Source organism: Eumetopias jubatus, unplaced genomic scaffold, assembly GCF_037043125.1.
Source record: "Eumetopias jubatus isolate StellerSeaLion01/CBP00866 unplaced genomic scaffold, mEumJub1_p1.0 scaffold_5, whole genome shotgun sequence".
In the NCBI taxonomy this organism is placed as follows: Eukaryota; Metazoa; Chordata; class Mammalia; order Carnivora; family Otariidae; genus Eumetopias; species Eumetopias jubatus.
The window spans coordinates 128,899,822-128,920,403 of NW_028274811.1; the positions used below are offsets into that span (position 1 = coordinate 128,899,822).

The 20,582-nt window shown below is 43.6% G+C and overlaps 1 protein-coding gene across 2 annotated transcripts in view; it reads right to left on the minus strand.

The window, feature by feature from the left end:
• PDZD2 (PDZ domain containing 2) overlaps positions 1-20,582 on the minus strand; it is a 212,534-nt gene that overhangs the window by 37,942 nt on the left and 154,010 nt on the right. For both annotated transcript variants that reach the window (XM_088023529.1, XM_028098107.2), the window contains exons 6-7: positions 7,033-7,144; positions 1,173-1,318 (exon numbers count right to left, since the gene is read on the minus strand). In XM_088023529.1, the coding sequence (XP_087879655.1) occupies positions 1,173-1,318; positions 7,033-7,144 (258 nt within the window). The remainder of the gene's footprint in view (positions 1-1,172; positions 1,319-7,032; positions 7,145-20,582) is intronic.

The following is a 20,582-nucleotide window of genomic DNA, read 5'->3' on the forward strand; positions in this document are numbered from 1 at the left end:
AGTTGGATTATTCTGAGAAGATCACAGGCTCGTCTCCAGTCACGGGTCCGGAGGGGTTTTAACCGGGACCCACACAGGTTTTCTGCTCTGCTTTTTCTCCACATCCCGACTCAAGCTGTCTTTGGGTAGATTCCACACAGAATAACCTCATCAGCAGCTGCCTCTGGAACACGGGCACTTCTTATTTGACTGGCTAGGTAAAATGTTCCTCCCAGTGACTCTGGCAAATCTCTTTGAGACTCATTGGCCTGTCTCTAAAATGGTGATAACACACCCAAAGTAACGACCTGACCCAGGTGACCTGCCCCAGGTCCTTTTCATCTCTACGATCTATGAGTCTACATGCACTTATGGATGTCGCTGCTCCACCCTCCGCCTCCATCTCTGCTTCATTGTAGGCAAGATGCCAGTGGTTTCTCTCGAGCCCTGGGGCTGATGTGCCAGAACTGAAAGAACACTCCACAAGTTCCCCAGAGACTGAGCCTGCCTCCAACTTGGTCAGGAGCTCTCTACCCACTTTTCACTGGGTTGAGGTTGATGTAATTGAGGAAGAGCCCTGTGAAGAATTATGGAGCCCCGAGCTCTCTTGGGGTGGGCCCCGGAATACTAACATCACTGCCTCCTTCACCCGCATCCGCAGCCCCTCTGATCTTGCCTGTGTGAGTCATTACTGTGTAACAGGGAAAATCCCAGACACAGTATGGGCACACACAGGCAATGCCCCCCTCACACGACCCAACACCCACCCACCCACCCAGTGGTTACGGTGACACCTGACGCACCCACTAAACGGGCACTGGTGGTTGACCACAGACCATGAGGCGCCATGGTCTCCTGGCAGTGAAAGCAGCTCTCAGTTCCAAAACACACAGTAGGAAGGGGGACCAAGATGTCGAGATCCAACAAAAGATTATTTTTCTCTACTGTTTTCAAATACTAGGCTGACTTCCTCCTAACTTCCATGGAGAGACCTCGCTGTCTGTGCTACATCTCTAGTCCCAAATACCCCTGCCCACACAGGTGAGCAGTTCTTCACAACACGGATGTTCTTGTTGGTCTCTGAAAGAGTAAAAGAAAGCCTAGAGACCCAGGGGTAGAAACACGCTCTTACGTCCCTAACCGGGAACCGTGCACAGTATGAGAAAATGAAAGGCTCTGCGGTACCATACTACCTGTGATGCTCCCGTAGAGCCCAGTAGCTGGGGAAGAGAGTGCTTTCGGCCATCGCGGGAGACTTCCAACATCTTGGCCCGGGGGTCCCCATTTCGCACCATGAGCTCATTATATTCTTCAACAGACTCTAGCCGGTGTACACCCCCTTGTAAAAACATGGAGAAAAACACGGCATGATATGGGATGGAAAGAATCTTATGAGAGTATCACAGGCATGAACTTGTTGCATTTACAGCCACACTACACAGTTTCCAGGAGGCCTGGTGTCTAATACCTCCAAAGCACTGAGCTCATCGCTTTCTACCAATAAGCTCTGCCTGATCTGGGTGAGCACTGGGGCCATTGATTCCAGATTATGAAGAAAGTGCCAGTCTTTGAAGGGACCAGACTGGATATGGGAAAATGCATAGAGACGGAACACAAGCAGGCTTCCCACCACGCAGGGGCGGGCTCCATCCCAGGGCCCCGGGATCATGACCTGAGCCGAAGGCAGACGCTTACCGACTGAGCCACCCGGGTGCCCCTAAATAAACTTTCTTATTAAAGAATGAAAACTTACAGAAATATGCACACGTCATAAGGGTACAGTTCCATGAAATTTCACAAAGTGAATGTTCCAAAAACCAACACTCAGACCAAGAAACAGAGTATTTCTGGAAGCCAAAAGCCACTTTGGCACCACTAACCACCCTTCACCCACGGTAACCATTATCCCACTTCCAACATCATAGATGACTTTTGTCTGTTTTTGAACTTCATATAAATGAACACATGTGATATGTACTTTTTTCTCTCTGGCTCCTCATTCTTAGCATCTGTTTGTGAAAGTCCCATGTTGCTGCTAAGAGTCTGTTCATCCCGTTTCTGTGTACTATTTCATTGTATAAACACATCACAATTTGGCTATCCATTCTGTTGCTGATGAACACTTGCTTTGTTTCTAGTTTCAGTTCTAGAACAAGGGTCAACAACTTTTTTTGGGGGGGCGGGTAAAAGCCAGATAGTAAATGTTTTAGGCTCTATTGGCCACAGATGGTCTCTGCTGCATATTCTCTAAACATTTTTTTTCTTTTTACAACCCACTGAAGATGTAGAAAGCATTTCTAGCTTGTGGTCCATACAAATATAGCTGTAGGTGGTAGTTTGCTGACCCCTGATCTAGAACATACTGTTATGGAACATTCTCATACAAATCCTGTCTGTGGGGTACAGACCTAGGACAGAGTTGCTGAGCTCCGGGGACACATCCACCTTTCCCAATGTTGTAACACCACTGTGTGTGAGTCCTAGTTTCCCCACAACCTCGTCATATTTGGTGGGGCCAGTTTTTAAAATTTTAGCTACTCTCATGGATATATAATGACATTTCACTGTGGGTTTTTTTCTTTTTTTTTAAGATTTTATTTTCAAGTAATCTCCACACCCAAAGTGGGGCTTGAACTCATAATCCTGAGATCAAGAGTCCCACGCACCACCAACTGAGCCAGCCAGGGGCCCTCATTGTGGTTTTTAATTTATATTTCACAGATGACCAATGTGACTGAGCTTCTTTCAAATATTCATTGGCCGTTTTACTTCTGTAAATTTGACAGTGGTTTTTTTTTTTTTTAATAAAGTTGTAAAGTGCCTGTTCTGCTTATTTTTTTTATTGGGTTTCTGTCTTTTTGTTGTTGATTTATAGGAGTTTTAATTTTTTTGGTTAATATGTTTCAGATATGAGTCCTTCATGGGATCTATGTATTACAAGTATCTTCTCCATGTCTGTGACTTGCCTTTTCACTCTTAATGGAATTTTTATTATTTTTTTTTAAAGATTTTATTTATGTATTTGACAGAGCGAGAGAGGGAACACAAGCAGGGGGAGTGGGAGAGGGAGAAGCAGGCTTCCCGCGGAGCAGGGAGCCCGACATGGGGCTGGATCCCAGGACCCTGGGATCATGACCTGAGCCGAAGGCAGATGCTTAATGACTGAAACACCCAGGTGCCCCTCTTAACGGTATTTTTAGATGAGCAAAAATTAACAATTTTAACACAGTATGATATATCGATTTTTCCCTGTATGCTTAGAACTTTTGTGTCTTAGGAAATTTTTATAGTAATTTTTAAAGACACCTTTATCAATACCTAGTTTATATTATATGCTATTTTAAAATAAGATAATTTAAGGGACTTTAAACAATGGCTCAATTACATTGACTATAGCTATAATTACATTACAATGTTTACATGCTACATTATAAATGTATATATACATATGTGTGTATGTAGCTATATACACATACAGATTCTTTGTAATATCAAATTCTCCTAGACTATGTTTTGTCTGATGACCTAAAATTCAATTTACCTAAACATTTCTCAGCAAGTTTTTCATGGAATAAAACAGGATGATTCTGTACTCTTTTCAAAATAATATATTGAGTCTTTAATGGTGATGAAAAGTTGGAAGAGTGCTTGTACAATTATATTAACATGAACATCACTAAAAGCTTGGTGTTTCAAAAGCTACGTATTAACTTTGTGATGCAGGTTTTCAAACACCTGAAACTCCTTTGCAATCAAAGAGAAATTTCCATTTAAAAAGATCACAAACCTAGGGCATTAACACGGATAAATCAAAAATACCAAAATTAAAAGGGAATCCTGCTGGCAAAAAAGGCAGTATGAAGTAAGGAAAATTCAGGTTAGAATATCAGGAAAAATGTTCTATAAAATCACTTTAGTCATTCTGGAGCCAGACTAGGCAAAAATCTTCGTGGAAATGGCTGGAACTTCTTTACAGAACCTCTTTAATAATTCATGACTTACTAATTCATGGCCAGATTAATCCATCTTGGCATGCTTACTCATCTGAAAAAGATTTATTAGAAGAAAGTGCCTTTGAGCTGACAGGGAGGCACTTGCCTTAACAGAAGAGAAACCACATACGGTAGTGTCTGTAGATAATATACTGATACGTGAATACCAGAGTGACTCACTTTTAGAAAATAGGAAATAAATATCCAAGTTTGCAGGACAAATTAGCAGTTGAGCACATTAAAATCTCCTGTTGTCAAACGTCTTTAGACTGAACATAGTCACAGCCCTGAAGGAAGGACCCGGTTCCGTAAGCCTCCCTCACAGGTCTCAAATTACTTTTCCAGCCTTATCTCCCACTGCCCTGCTACGTGAATTTGTGAATTCGTGGCTCTGGCCTGCTGATTCTCAAAGGAGAGGATCTGTCCTCCTTCCACATCCTTTCCAAAACTGGGGAGCCCATAAATATCGCTTGACATTTTACCTCACTTTGCTGGCACCATTGTCTCCCACCCCGAGGGGCTCCTTACCCCTAATCTCCCTGACAAGCTCGGCTGGATTCAATCATGGTTCCTGTTGGATTACTGGATCTTTCAGGAAGCTGAGGAGGAAGAACAGTTGCCAAAAACTTCTCTAACCCATTTTCCCCCATTGCCCCTAAACATCTCTCATGTGTTTTCTCCCTCGTCTAGACCACTGTTGCTTCCTCTTGGGTTCTGTCAAATCTTGCCAAGGTCCTGGCCCTCCTTTACCTTGTGTCCTCTGAATTCCTCCCCGGAGTACCACGACCCAGAGAGACTTCCATCTTCCTACCTCTCATGCGTGCCTTGTCACAGCCTAAAGTTCTCAAGGCTATTCTTGTCTGAACCTATTCAAGCATCTTCCCCTCTTGAGAGGGAAAGAGGAGACGACAATGATAGTAAGGTTGCAAATGACGGTGATGACCGTGATGTTAATGGCGGTGGCGGTGGGGTGTATCACTGCCGTATTCTGCAGGGGCAGCGCCATGTTCCTTCTCTCAACTCCACCTTGCAATGGAGACGGTGTGCTGATTTACAGAATAAATGTACATTATAATCCTCCCTCTACACCTGAAGGAACAGAGACCCAGAGAAGTCAAGTACTTGTCTCGGGTCACACAGGCTGTCATGGCAGAGCTGAGAACTGAACACAGTCCCACCCGACTTCATGCCTGTTATACAAATTTGCTTATTATGGCCCCTGGGTGTCTGGGAAGGACGGGAAGAGAGGGTGACATCCATTTGTGACAAACAGTAGCCAGCTGTGGGTTTGCTACTCAGCTGAATGTGCTGCTTGTTCCAAATTAATAGTAGAAACAGCGTTAGAGAATTACGATTTGAAAGGTCCCCAGCCATAATCCCCCTCCCCACATCTGTATCTACAAAGCCCCAGACTGGGGGGTAGGATTCTCATCAAGATTCTCAGGAAGCCAAGGAGTAGGTAAGAAGAATGATCTGGGAGGCAGAGCTTTTTGCTGGCACTGAGTGAGTGACCTTTGGGATTCCCTTCACTTCTCTGGTCTCATCCATAAAATGAGGGATGTGACTGCACAGGTTTCAAAGGTCCCTGATGCCTCCCCAGAGCTCTGTGGCCCTCCTGGGAACTGTTTATAAGGTGTTGATTAACTCTGCCGAGACAGCTGACCTTAGATCTCCATCCCCTATGCCCCTGTGACTCCTAGGCCCCAAACACACACAGGAATTGAATGTCTTTCTCTCTGTTGTTCCTTGGGGCTGCAGGGGAGCTGGCCAGTCTCTCCACATGGGGACCTTCAGCACGATGTTTCCCCTCCAACTTATCAGCCTCTGACCATATCACTGTTTTGTCACAGACCCAAGTTCAGATATACACTGCCTAACTATTATGAGTTACAAATACACTAATTCACTTTATTATTCAGATTTGTTAAAAGAAACAGATGTATTTTATGTACCAGTCACTTTCCCTGAGAACAGCTCAGTAGAGGACCAGGGTGGGGAGCAGTGTCGGGGGTGGGTGAGGGGGCGGTGGTCCTGGTCGGCAGGCACAGACACCACCCTTCCGCATGCATTTGTGCATTAGAGGAGACTGACAGGTTTTAGATGTTAATACACCATGCTTTGGCTGGCCACTTGCATGTGTTTTGTGTGTTTGTTTTTTAATCTGCTCACCCTTTCAAAGCCAGGATTATTATCTCCTTTATTCAGGTGAGGGAGTGGAAGTTCAGGGGCTTGAAGTAACCGGCCCAAGGTCACAGGAGACGCCTTTCATGGGTGGGCAGCCAGGGCTGGCTTCTCCATCAGGCCCGCAGACACCATGCGGAGGGCCCACAAGAACGTTTTCAGTATAAACATCATAGTAATGAAGAGATAATAAAGAATCCAGCTTATATCTTCATACCAACGCAGCCATGAAATATAACGTTCAGGGTTTGTTTGTTTGTTTTTTAATAGGGAAAAGAGCCCATCAGGGAGTTAGTGCCTAGAACCCATGGATCATGACGGGTTCCTGCACGTGGCCTCTGCTTTCAGCAAGAACTTTCTAACTTAGGACACAAGACCGCTGCTATGAGGTTATGCCCAGGAAATGTGAACTCTCTTTGTTCCCAGAGCTGCAACTCCCATCCCATTTTTCCAGCCTGCTTCGTTGAGATGCAGATTTAATATCAAATAAATAGCTCTTTGCCCCTGGTTCCGGTGGACCAAGGGCTTGGGGGAGAGGGGCATTTGCCAGGAAGATAGGCCACTAGGAATATGCCACAGGGCAGGGGTCACCTAAAGTTCTGCGGAAGTAAATGAACCATATACACACAGGAAATTTAGATTTGAGCAGAGACAAACGGGGAGATGTTGACATTCACTTCATTATGACTCAAAAATATTCACCCGGGGAAGCCGGGCTGAATGCAGTTTTATGCTTGGGGCATGCACTATCTAAAGGAAAAATAATTTTGAGGCTGTAAGGGAAAAAAAGAGCTCATTCCATTAATGACTTTATCTTTCCACTCCTGAGGCTAGAAGCTCACTTTCAGACAGGCCACATCAGGCAAAGAGTTCCACTCACCTGAAAGCCGACTCTTGAGCTTCATTTTACTGCTGCCCTGTTTGGGACTTTCCAGGTTTCCCTTGGATTCCTCGGGGCCACCAGAATCTTGGGGCTCATCTGATGCAGGCATCTGAAATGCAGAGAACACTGAGCTGATGGGAGAGGCAGGCTTGCAATCATTGATGAGATCTCCTCCCAGAAGTTATCTCAAGGCTTGAAGAACAGCAATACAGGTATCACGTGAGAAGAAAAGCTTGCCGGGATCAAAGCACAGCCCCTCCGGTAACCCGGAACCACACAGCCTTACGCTGGCAAGTTTCTCCTCAGCATGCAGCCCCTGCACGGCACAGAAACGGCAGGTTTCAAAGTGGAAATAGCCCCAGGGGCCACTTCATTTCTGGAGGAAACTTGTTGGTCAAGGACACCCAGGGGGTCGGTCACAAAGCCACAACGATAGCCCAGGTCTCTTGGCTTGTGAGCTAGTGCTTTTTCCTATGGCGCAAGTTGCAAGAAATACTAAACCAGAAATTTAAACTCAATTCTGAAATACAGTAAAACAATAATTTTTTGGCAGCCAAATAACTACACCCCTTGGGTCAACCACACTGTCTGTGTGCTATACTCCTGATTAGCACTGCTCAGGACACGTGCAGGTAGCCCCAGAAAGCCCACACATCTGTAGGTTGTATGCCTATGCTACCAGACCCCAAGGGGTGATGCAGAAAGAAAGGTCTCAAGGGTCTGTCTGTAGGGTCCTCTATCTGAGAGAAGCCAAAAATGCTAAAAACAGCACCAACAAAATACTACCTTTATTAGAGAAGAAAAGGAGACTTACATGCTTGAGAGTGTATATGAAAAATTGGGGAAGTAAATTTACATGTACAAAACTTAAAAGATACATCAAACAATGAGTTTTCCCATTTGAAATTTTATTTTCCCTTGAGCTTTTGAAGGGAAGAAGTCATATTTTGAAGGGAAGAAGCTTTTGAAGGGAAGAAGTCATTAATTAAAACAGGTAGGATTCATGTGAAGAAACATGAATTTAAAAAGATATAGAAGATATCCTTGAACACTTCATGGTCATCAAAAAGTCACATAATTACAATGTAAAAAAAAAAACCACCCCAAATCCTGAATGTTCACTGATAATAAAAATTATACACTGTATATCAAATTCAGTATATGAAAATGCATAATCTCCCAGATAAACCCCACCTCCTTCTAAGATGTAATTGTTTATATGTAAATTTTTAAAATCTTTTTTTTAATATATTAAAAGTAGGCTCCACACCCAACATGGGGCTCAAACTCATGACCCCGAGATCAAGAGTGGCATGCTCCACAGACTGAGCCAGCCAGGTGCCCCTATATGTAAATCTTGTATGTAACATAGGAGATTTGCAAAATTCTCCCTTCCCCCTCGAGTTCAAGTATCTCCCCGGATGAGAAAGAGGAAAAAAAACATGAGAAATGAGGAGATGCAGGCAAGTTGAGGAAGGGGCCGTGGGAAAGCAAATGAATCCCGATACATAAAACAAAGATAAATTTGGTGAATCCCTATTACAATGTCGGGGATTGGCAGGTCTCCAGGTTTAAATTATGAAGTAAAGGCAAGAATGGAATCCTGAGGATGATTTTAGAGATTCTCAAGAGGGATGTCTTTCCCAACCCCAAATTGTAACATTTAATTCACACCCAGTGCAAAAGAACCCTCTTGGAGACCTGCCAGAGATCTGAGGCACAGGAGGCGACATGCAAATAGGAATAATCCAGAGAGAAGCCTCAGGGCCTCCCCTTTGCTTAATTTTAAAGCTTTATGGAAAGAACCTGTCTCTGGACTGTAAACAGCAATTACTGGAGACTGAGTTAAGTTCCTGGTTCTTTCTCTCATACCACCTGACCCAGGTTATCAGGCTACGGAGAAGAGTATTTCTCAGCTTGTAGGTCATTACCTCCTCGGTGCCCAGTCAGTGGGTGGATTACTCCACAGTGGCCACGGCCCAGACCATCAGAAAGCATGTCCAAGGAGCTCATGTCAAGGGAAGAAAACAATCCCGGCCCACTGTTTCTGAACTTAAGAAGTTTCCTTCTTGCATTTTTCCTCTGTTTTTTTCAGCGTGGTCCCAGTTTTTCATGCAATCGGAGGAATTTTGGAGATGACATAAGCCCTAATACGAGTAACCCAAAGGAAAGTGACCTGCTCAAGGCTTTTCAACTCATTACAGGCAAGGCTGAGACTCCTCAGTCTCCTGATTTCTAGCTTCATGCGTCATGAGGATTTTCCCTCCCTCCATTCTGAGATGCTTTTTAATTAAGTTAACACTTTGGATGATCAATACCGTACCATACTGTATAGTTCGTATTCCTGACATTTTTCCCATTTAATGTTCCTAGGAAACATGGGTCCCAAGTAAAAAATATTCTCTCCATTGACAGATGAGGAAATAAATGGAGACCCTGAAGTAACACCTTTTTGTTTATAACATATATCCGAGAGCTAGGCTAGATCACGTGTGCAGAGAACGAGCGTGCAGGATGAGTGGTGTAGTTTTACAAGAGCGAACACACACTGTGTCAAATCTATGTTCTTGTGATGCGAGCCCAACTGCAGCCAACTCTTCTTTATTTTCAGAATCTGAGAGAGGCGGTTTAGAAGAGAATCACAGCCTTAAGGAATAACCTTCTTTTTTTAATCTTGAATGTGCCAAAGAACGAGATGACATTTGGTTTCTATGATCTATAAAATACCAATACCATTTCTTATACCAAGGAAATCTTACACGAAAGATGGTGTGTGTTACATTACCACCGAGAGCTCGTAACTAAAACCAATCAGAATGGACCTAGAGACATCTTGAAGAGGTGCAAACAGTACACTGTCGAGCTCAAGGAGAAGCACATCTGATTTCAGAACCCCCAGAAAGTGTTTGCACGGGGTTCTGAATTTAAACAGAACCTTTTCCTCTTGCAACAGAAAACAGTCTGCCATGGTATGAGGTGGTTTGGAACTCAAGGAACAGGGAGTAACAACATACAAAGTGCAATTTTTGATTACAGTGCACCTCTCTTCAGTCTTCCATTGTCTGAAAATGCCGACACTCTAAAGAGCCCCTTTGCTGTATTTTTATTTTTTTAGATGCACAGAACAAATCAAACTGTTCTGGAAATGATGTCATTTTAGTTGTTCTAAAACGAAGTGTGCAAAAAGTTCTCCTGGAAAGCCTTTGGTTCAGCTGGTATAATCTATTATTCATCAGCAATTTCCAATTCCTGTGTTATACAACAATGCCATTATATTAATGGAATCTAATATAATTTGCCAATTTCCAAGTTAGAGGCTTTCTGTTTGTACAGTTTTCTATACTTGTAGCCTATGAGATTCTCTCTTACTGAAGAATCTTTAGCTTCTGGTTTTATAGTGAGATGGTAGAGCAGAATGGTTAAGAATCCAGCTGCCTGGATACAAATCCTGGTTTATTAGCAATTTAGGCACATTAGTCATCCTCCTTGAGCCTCAATGTCCTCATCTGAAAGATGGAGTTTGATTTAAGAATTAAGTGATAGTTGTTTTTTTTAAGATTATTTATTTGTTAGACAGAGAGCACGAGCAGGGGGAGCGGCAAGCAGAGGGAGAAGCAGGGTCCCCCCTGAGGGAAGAGCCCGTTACGGGACTCTATCCTCAGCACCTGAGCTGAAGGCAGATGCTTAACAGACTGAGCCACCCAGGCATCCCTAAGTGATAGTTTTCTGATTAAAGAGGGCAGATTTCTCTTTTTCCCCTCATTTGAAACTACACTCAAATGACAGAGATTTTAAAATGAAAGACATAATCCCAAAGAGATTATGTCAAAGAGAACAGAAGACAACAGCAACAAAATCCTGGAAACCAATAAGCAGACGAATATGTGGTAATGGATCCAACTTGAGAAAACTGAATTCTAAGCTGGGATCAGAGAAAGCTAAAACGCAACCCAGTTTGAACAGAACCCCCCCCCCCCGCAAAAGGAATTGTGAGGTCTGGGAGGCCAGTTCCTGACCACAATTAAAGTGGGCGTAACACGAGTGGGGAGACACTTTAGTTTTTAGTAGATTGGAGGGCGTGACTGGGGACTAAAATCCTGAGAAAACCTGAAGAAACTTAAATCCTGAAAAATCTAAAGAAAACCTGAGAAAAAGAGGCAAAACCACGGGGAACAGAATGCAATGATGCTCCTAGGCACATCTCAGGCCCAGAAGACAATCAGAGGTGATTTAAAAACTGCAGAGCTTGAGTAAGAGGATTTGGGATAGCTCTATCGAGAGGGATCAGAAAGTTTGGACAGATTTAAAGGTGAAGGGTGAAGAAGCCCAGGAGGAGATTTTAAAAAGTTCCTGGGTCAATTTTAAAGGGACACAGTTATTTTTGTTGGCCTGATGGAAGTGGCCTGAGAAATGTATGAGATTACAACATGAAAGGAAGCAAACATGAAACATACCAAGGGGAGCCAGGCAGGATGATAATAGGCCAGAACTTGATGTTGGTCAGGTGGGAGAAAATTTCCTGGCTGGAATTAGCCAACTCAGAGGTGGCGGTGGTCAAGACGCGTATGAACAATGGATACTTTAGAAAACAGAAGACTCACTGATTCCATATCTTTCACAATGATGAGCCCCACACGACAGAATCTAGAATAGTATCTTAGGGAAAAAGAAAATCTACATCAGAAAGCAAAGGAACAGGGGAAGTTAAAAGAAAAAAAATAGCACCCAGACTCAGCAAGCAGGCCTGGGAAAGAAGACAGGAATCCTTTCAAACAGCAGGTTAAACAGAAACTCAAGTGAGTCTTCCCAAAAGGAGATGGCTATGAAACTCTAGAGACATATCCAATTACTACCCCAAAATATGTAGCAGAAAGCCCTGTTACTCAACCCCTGGAACATTCAAAACCTGAGGAAAGACAATCAAGGAGCAGGTGGCAGAAGTATTAGCCCTTACGAGCTCATTAGGGGTGTAAGCTTCAGAATCATCAACAGCAGGTCTGGTTCATGAATCTGCAGAGGGTGTTTTTCCAGCTGAATCAATGGGGAGGAGAAACGCAGCTTTCTCTAGTCTCAGCACTTCTCTGCATTTCTAAGAGGTGGTGGAAATGGAAAATGTGGCCCTGGACTGAAAAGCCTGCAGGAGAGAACACAAGCTCTGTCAGAGGTACAATCCACACCCGATGCAGTGCATCAGGGAGCCCTCCACTTCCATCTCAAAGTGCAAGTGCAAATCAAGCAAATTTTGAATATAAATGAAAAGTACTTTAAGTAGGACCAACTTGATTTCCCCCATCCAGATCGAGAGGAGGATTTCTGCCAGCTGAGTTTAAATTCATGGCCATGGACTCTAAAGACAAGAATATTTTCATCAGCTGTCCTTTATTTGATATGACTGGGTCTCTGCTATGGGCTGCTGGGAGACCATCCTCCATGGGTCTCTCCCATTTCTATGTGGCTTTGTGAACAGGGGCATAGGCTGTTTTCACTCTGGATTAACTATCTTTTCGAGGATGTTTGTAGAGCAAACCACCTTGAAAGTCAGAGATAGTGTTTCTGGAGGAAGAGGCAGGTTTGTTTATCATCCAGTATAATAAAGATAATGTCTTTCTCTGGGGCAAAGGGCAGTCAGATTTGCTTTGAGCCTATCATAAAAGATGCAGGTTGCCAACAATCAGGGTTCCTTAGCTGTGATACAAATCTACTGCATGTGCATCTACTCGAGCCCCTCTGTATCATTCCCATAGGACTTGGGGCTGCAGGAGGACATTACGCAAACATGATGCTCTGAACCAGGATTGAATCCTAAACTGGGATTGGAGAAAGCCAAAAGCTACTTGCTTTGCCATCAGTAATAAAGTCATTTGTCTCTGACCCGGGAATCTCATGTCTTGTGCCAGCATCCATGAAACCATAGTGTAAAATCTCAGACTTTTTACAGTTCTTGATGTGATCTTTGGGCAAAATTAAATAAGGTCCTGGGAACAAAAGTTTGCCTGGGACAAGAGTCTAGGACTGAGGGATTGGCTCATTTTTCTAAATGTCAAGGGTATAGGTCCATTTACTCTTTGTTCATTTACATTTCACTAAAAGGGAAAGCATACAAGAAACTTGCTGTTGAACAAATTCAATTTTCTTGGAGCTGAGTCATATTTGTTCCAGTGAGAAATCACCCAGGCTGCAGACGCTGAAGAGCACAACCTCTCCCTGGCATCAAGAATCTCATTTGTGAAGATGGAGCAAAAGAAAGAATGGGAGAAATTGAAGGAGGCCATTAAGTGCTTTGGTTTTTAACTCAAAAGGTGAGGGAAATTCAAGATTGGATGTTAATTACTTTTGATTTTAATGTCTTTGGATTATGATTTACAAGGTTTGAATATGTTGGGATTGTAATTATTTGAATATCATTGTTATGTTGACATTTTCACCCTTTGTAGCACCTCTGAAAAGCTGTACTGGACAATGAGGCTAGAAATATTTTTGTAGGAGAAACAGCCTAGGATTGAGTTTTAGATTCTGGTAAATTTTATTATTCTGGAGGCAAGGAGCAAACCATCATCACCTTAGAGACAGGCCCCCTGGGTCCAAGTTAAAAGTCTAGTACTTAGAAATGTTCTATAACTGCTGTCCAAACCATTTACGAGATCTCCTTAAACACACTGTAACTAATATAATGGTGAACCCTGAGCATCATCTGTCTTTCTCAGCAAACTTTTGAAGTCTTACAAACCAACCATGCAAAGTGTGGCTTTTTTCATCTCCAACCATCTCCATTGCGCAAGCTAATCTGATCCCAAGGGAAACTGCAGGAGGACGGGTTGCACCCAGTTCATGCCATGTTTTTACAGTTCCCAGCACTTGAAAAACAAATAATCTGCAGATGTGACAAAAGACATCCAAGCTCCAAATCCCTAGGAAGTTGTACTGCCTCATCCCCCTGGTCAGTATCTACAGGACAGTGGAGCATGGCGATTTCCCTTTTATGCTTCAGTCACACTCAGATTATTTTTAGGCTGCCAAAGGAAGCTCATTTTCCAAATCTCTGGGGCAGATGTTTGAGTGACCAAAGGAGAACCAGATGGCTATCAGAGAGGCCAGGGCCGGGAATGAATAACCATTCAGAAAAAGGGAATCAGAACAACAATAAATCAGCCCAAAGCAGCAAGAAGCCTGTGAGTTGACTGCAGAAATTAAAACAGAAATCTACTGCTACACTAGAGTCACTGCTTTCCAACGAAGGGGACTCAGGACTGACGAGGAAAACAGTAAAGCTGAAAAGTAAAACTTGCCAGACCCCAGAATGTTCTAGTACACACAGAGCGTGTGTGCAGAGCATCAGAGGCAGCTGGGGAAAAGCCGCAACTGATGTGGACCCAGGCATTCAGGCTGGGACTCTGAAAATGAAACAATATTGTCCTTGTTCTGAGCCTGTTTCTGGATTCCTCCCATTGATCATCCCCAAACAATTTGAATGGGCTTAACATACTTTGTTGGTGATTATTTGGATGATTTCTATGCATACAAATTAAATAGATTTCTTAGTCCCTTGGAAGGTCGAGGCAAAGAAATCACCTTTAAGGATATCGGAATATAATCAGTCATTGGCCCACGTCTGCCTCCCCTGTGGCGGGTTTGTATGTGTCACCATCCCAAGGAGAGGACAATGTCCTCAAGTGACTCAGTTCTTCAAAAATAACAGGAGATGCAGATCATAAGAAGGAGAATCTGTACATGTCCCTCCTTGATATTGATTTCAAATTGAGGCAAGGCGAGGGCAGACATTATCTACAAAGCAGGAATCTATCATTCTCACCGTATTCCATGACCCAGTGGGTGAGAAAAATGCGGAGTCTGTAGCTCTCCTTTGGCTGGTGGGCTGGCTACTAAAGGTAGATCTTTGGGTCATTTCTCAGCAGGAGCAGGCTGCCTGCTCTCCTTGGACATATTTCTGGGAGCAGGACAATGACTTTTTTTTTTTTTTTTTTTTTTAGGGAGGGAGAGATGGGAGAAGGGGAGAGGGAGAGAGAATCTAAAGCTGGCTCCACACCCAGTGTGGAGCCTGATGCAGGCCTCGATTCCACAACCCTGAGATCACAACCCGAGCCAAAATCAAGAGTCGGACGCTCAACTGACTGAGCTACCCAGGCGCCCCTGATAGTCTTTATCCTAAACTCCAGAATGATAAAATCATGAGTGTAGGAAAATCTCAAGACACACAAAAAGTAGAGGTGGGTGAGCTATCAGAAAAAAGAGGCATGTTAAGAGAGACCCAAGAAGCAAGCGGGAGGGAAGGAGGAAAAAAAACAAGGCATGAATTAAAACACTCCCATACAAATGTTTTCGCTCTACAAATGTTTCTTTAGAGAAAGTTTTACATGATTATCTGGCTTAGAAAAATAGAAGATCATTTTAACTGAACATACCATTCAGGCAGGTTTTAGATGAAGAGTAACTGGTTGGGCTGAAGACAATGCCTCTAAGTGTTGATGTTCTGGCAAGTTCCAGGGGGCACCCTGAGGCCTTCTGCTGCCTTTGCCAGATCAACAGGATTTGTACCCTCAACTCTTTATTTTTCCAGGACTGGTACTAACTTCATGCTTATTTGCTGATACATATTTCCAAGGGTATGCACTTCTTGAAGAATCTGACTGGAGAGCTGGGGTGTGTTCATGGGAGCCCACGTAGGAAGCAATAAGGAGAGAGGTTGTCCCAGGCACGCACATGATCATCTATAGAGGGGTTGGCAAACTGCTGCGTGGGGGCCAAATCTGGCTCAAGATCTGTTTTTGTAAAGTTTTAGTGGAAGTCAGTCATGCCCATTAGTTTACTTATTGCCGATGACTGCTTCTGCACTACAAAGGCAGAGGTGGATGGTTGCAACAGAGACTGGCCAGCAAAGCCTGACATGCATATGATCTGGCCTTGTAACTGCTGACCTCTCACCTATAGTAATAGTTCATACCCTAGGCGTCCACCTCCCCACCTCTACCCCTATCCAAAGTCACTGTGAACAAACTTGAGAAATTTTAGGAAACATAATTTAGTAAGTTGGAGGGAAGGTACTGACAAGCGGAGACATCTTAAGGAAGCTGCTACTGGAAACAAGGCTTACTGGTCTACCGTGGTATTTCCTCTTGAGAACATCTTTGGCATCCATGCTTTGTGATTTTATCTTTAAATTTCATTTTTAAATGATACCGATAAGAAACTCATCTGAAATAACAAGGGTTCTCTTTTTAAGATGCACATAGTTTGCTAAGTGTCACAGAATTATTGGCCACCATTGAGACTGGTTTAATCAGATTGCTTTATCAGCAAACATACTGCTTGGAAGAAATGGAAAAGATTTTGCTTGTTGGATGGCCTTTGTTGTTATTGATGTTGGTAGCAAAAGGGAGGGAAATGACGTGGAGAAGAAGGTTAGAGGACTTCTTGGGAGCCTGGAGTCTCCTAGGGGCTGGGGAAACTGTGGGTACCATCAGTAGGGAAGCTGAGAGCAGTATGAGGGCACCAGGCTTTAGGAAACCTGTGAAGAGAGGGACTAGCAACTGAGGAGGAGCAGAGGACAGGAAGTTGGAGGTTTTGAAGGTAAACAAAATTCTATTCCAACTATTGCTTAGGATTGGCCCTGCCTTCACAAAAAAAAGGTGGGGAGGAAATTCTTCTCATCCTTTTCTACCACCAAGGACCCCCTGATTGCAGAGGCAAGCACTCCACCTGGTAGGCTGGCCTTGCTCCCTTCCTCCACTGACCTGTCAGTCACACTGCCTCCTGCCTTTCCATCTTCATGGCCACCTTCCCTGCAGCACAGGCTCTGGTCACTTCCCAGTGGGGCTATGGCAAAGGCCTCCACACCTGTCTGCCTCCACCACTGCTCTGCTTTTCTTCAGTCTAGTTGTTTCTCTACTTCACTGTCGGAGTAACCTTAAAACAAATACTCTGACTCCATCACTCAACTTGAAAACCATCACTGACTCCAGTATTTGTAAGATAAGTCAAATTCCTTAGTCTGCAACTAAAAGCATGGACTGAACATCTATGATTCATTGACTATTTGTTGATCCTTGAATGGGCTGTAAAATTTCCTTTTTGAGGACCACTGCGCATGTTGTTCTTCTGCTCTAGAGTATCACCCATTTCTGTGGGTGTTCCTATGGAAAATCTATGGAATAGTCAAACACCACCCCATCCATTGAGCCCTCCCAGATTCCTGGAAGGAATGAGATGTCCCTCCTCTGTGTCAATATGGCATATGGCTCCTAAGAATTTATTACATGGAAGAGGGGAATATGAAAAGTATAGTAATAACTATAATTCATTATGGAATAAAACAAATCCTGTTAAGAGAGGAAGACTGTGTCTTTATCTCTTTGTGTCACCCAGAGTCCCCAGCACAGCTCTCAGCAGCATGTGGATGGCAATGTCAGGCTGGCTATAGTCCAGTGTTGGCTCCTTCCAGGACCTGGTTGTGAGCACCTGCAAGGCCACATCACCAACTTCTGTGGTTGTATCTGGTGTCAGAGCAAAGAGTGTCAGGAAGAATTAGAGATGTCCTCAGCTTTTGGAGCTGAGGAGAGGGTGTGTGTGTGTGTGTGTGACATGCAGGCTATCTATCTGTCTCTACTAGCTTAAAAGATAATTCCACAAATATCTATTAAGTACATATGTCTGTTACTAGAGGAAATAAGTTGGAATATCCACACAACAGCTTTACCAAAAAATTTTTGAAAACACCTACTCCATTTATAAATCAGGAAGGGGTCTGATTTTAAATATTATGGTATGAGAAATAGACAAATGAAACTGGCAATCAGAGAGAGACAGAGGCTGGCACTATTAGAAAAGTCTCTTTGAAAGATGAGGGGGGCTTCAAAATCTTGACAGGCACAAGTAGAAGGAAGGATATTTCAAGTGAAGGTATAAGAGAAAGAACCAGAAGGGAGTGGCATGGTTTTCTTTTTCTGCAAATGTCATTTACTAAGACCAGCCAGTACTTACATAAAAAGCTAGGCAAGCAATAACAAGCAAACAAACAGCAAACAAAAAGCTAGGCAAGCAAACAACAATAACAATAGGGTTGGGGAGAACTCTATTAACTTTAAACAAACCTATTTCTTTGAGAAATGTCTGCCCTGGATTCCACAAGGGAGGTTCTGATCTCTTATATTTTGCTTTGTTTGTATTTCCAGGCTCTGGACTACTGTTTTGCATAAGATGTAGTGAAAAAGAGAAAAACACCCCCAAAACTCCAACTTTTCCGTTGCTCACGAAGTCTTCAAGTGAGGTGTGTTTTTTTTTCTAGCATGCATTGCCTATTTGTCTAATTCATCTATGCACTGTCAAAGTGGTTTTGTCATTTTCCTAAAAAAATCAACACAATAACTGGAATTAAAACTAAGTGGGGATATCCTGTTTCTCTTAAGAGAGTAAGAATCTGACTGTATCAGCACGATCTCCATTTACAGTCTCAAAAGACATATACATCTCAAGGATTTCTGCTAACTTCAAGGCTGATTGAAGCTCATAAACAAATAAGATAGATTTCCTAAGCTATACGGTGCACAAATGGGTCACATCATCCCGTTTTTTCCTCCTGTGCAGTTGCCATCATTTTGGCTAGGGCAGAAAAAAGTTTTCATTTCAGTTTCATTTCTGAACTGCCTACTTTCCTCAAGTCTTAATATATCTGTCTTTACATTTCAATGTGTGGATCACAGATTTAAACTCCCAAAGGACACAGAAAACTAAATTATTAGGGGTGATGTTTATAAGAGGGAAATTTGTAATAGGGGGCAGGGCTGAAAGGCATCTTGGAATATGGTAATGGAATGCATACATGAAGACAGGAACCGACTTAACCTGAAGTCATAAAGTCACGTCATGACTTCTATGGTGTTATTTTTACAAAAGAAATGAGAGGGCAAAGAAATAGGATTACATGCTCTAGTAGACCTTATTTTATTTTCACTGAAATTTGAAGGAATTTTTCAAATTCAGAAGGCGATAATAAAGTCAACTGCCTACTAAGGGGATTTCTTGAACTGTATTTCACAAGGTTCCAGGCTGGAATGTCAGCCTTTGTGGATGGTGTAGCCACCAAGCACTCCCAACATAGAGTCATAAATTATAACCCCATGCTACTGCACTAACGTGTACATACACTGTAAAACCCCAAACAATCTAAAATGAAATAAAATCTATACAAGTTCTCCTATTTTCCACGCATGCTCCACGGGACAGTCTGGTATCCCTCCACTGGCTGTGTTCACCCCACAGTTGAGACCGCTGTGTGGAGAGTGTAGACACAGTATTTGCTTTTTTAAATGCAAATCACTTGAGTTGTTTACTTCCTTGAGAAGTGCAAACTGCTCATTTGAAAATGCAGCACAGAGCCAGGTAACGAGTTGGAACAGGCCCCAGAAAATGTGCCACGGGACTCAACCTAATGCAAACCTCAGCAGTTTTCTGGGCCATTTATCCAGGCCGAATAATTACTCTTATCTTACCTTCCCCCCCACCCATTTAAGTAATCACTTCATCTCCTTAAGTACGAAACCAAACCAAACAAAAACCACCCCCAAATTTAAATCTCATTTTCCTAGACCAGCAATAACTGCAGGCCTTGTCTTATCTTGTTCTGGCAATTCCGCACCCTGCGCTGAGCTTCACGCAGCCTCTTACACGTGGCCCGAGCCAGCTGACGTCTGGCTTACAGAGCATCTAGGTGAGCGGAGACCTGCATGGGAAAGTCTCGGACTCTGAGGGGAAAGAGAGGGTAGTTCACCCTCCGGGACCGTGGAATGGAAAATGTACAACTCGGGGAACTGTGGGTCAGTATATGCATCACTGCCTGCTTTGGGTTGGTGCCGGGAACAGTAGTCTGTGTACCAGGAACTGGTTGGCATCCACAAAGGCAATGAGAAGAACTATGAGATACACGCAAGTCTCTGCTCACAGAGGATCCCGAGTGGGCTGGGGGAGTCTGTGTTTCCAAGTTTCCCACGAGCACCTCAAACATGTGGCCTCATTCCCTCATCCCAAACTATGGAAAGGAGGGAGGAAGTTGGGGGCCTAAAAGGTCCACTTATCTCAAAGCCACGGACGGACAGGTACGGGGGCTCATACAGCTCCCAGCCAGGAGACTCAGGAGCCCTGCCACGAAGCAGCTGGTCCTAGAGACTGCCACATGGCCAACAAAGGGTGTATTTGAACCTGCTGCTTCTGACAGCAGTCAACTTCTCCCCCAAATTTGCTTTTCAACATCTGGGTGAGTATCAGAATCACCTGGGAAGCTTCTGAAAATTAATTCCTAGGCCCTACCCCACTCCAACCAGGACCCCGAAGATCTGAGGACCAGCTGAAACCATGCCCTCCCTGTGCACTGTAGACACAGAGAAGAGTGCAGAGCTACCTGTGCACAAGGATGCATCTGCAACACACAGTCATTCCCCCGGCACATTTGAGAAGTGCTGTGAACACCTTTTTGAAGACATTCACCTTTTCTTTCCCGGCCTTTTTGCTTTTGCTTTTCCCTCATAGCTGCCCTGAGC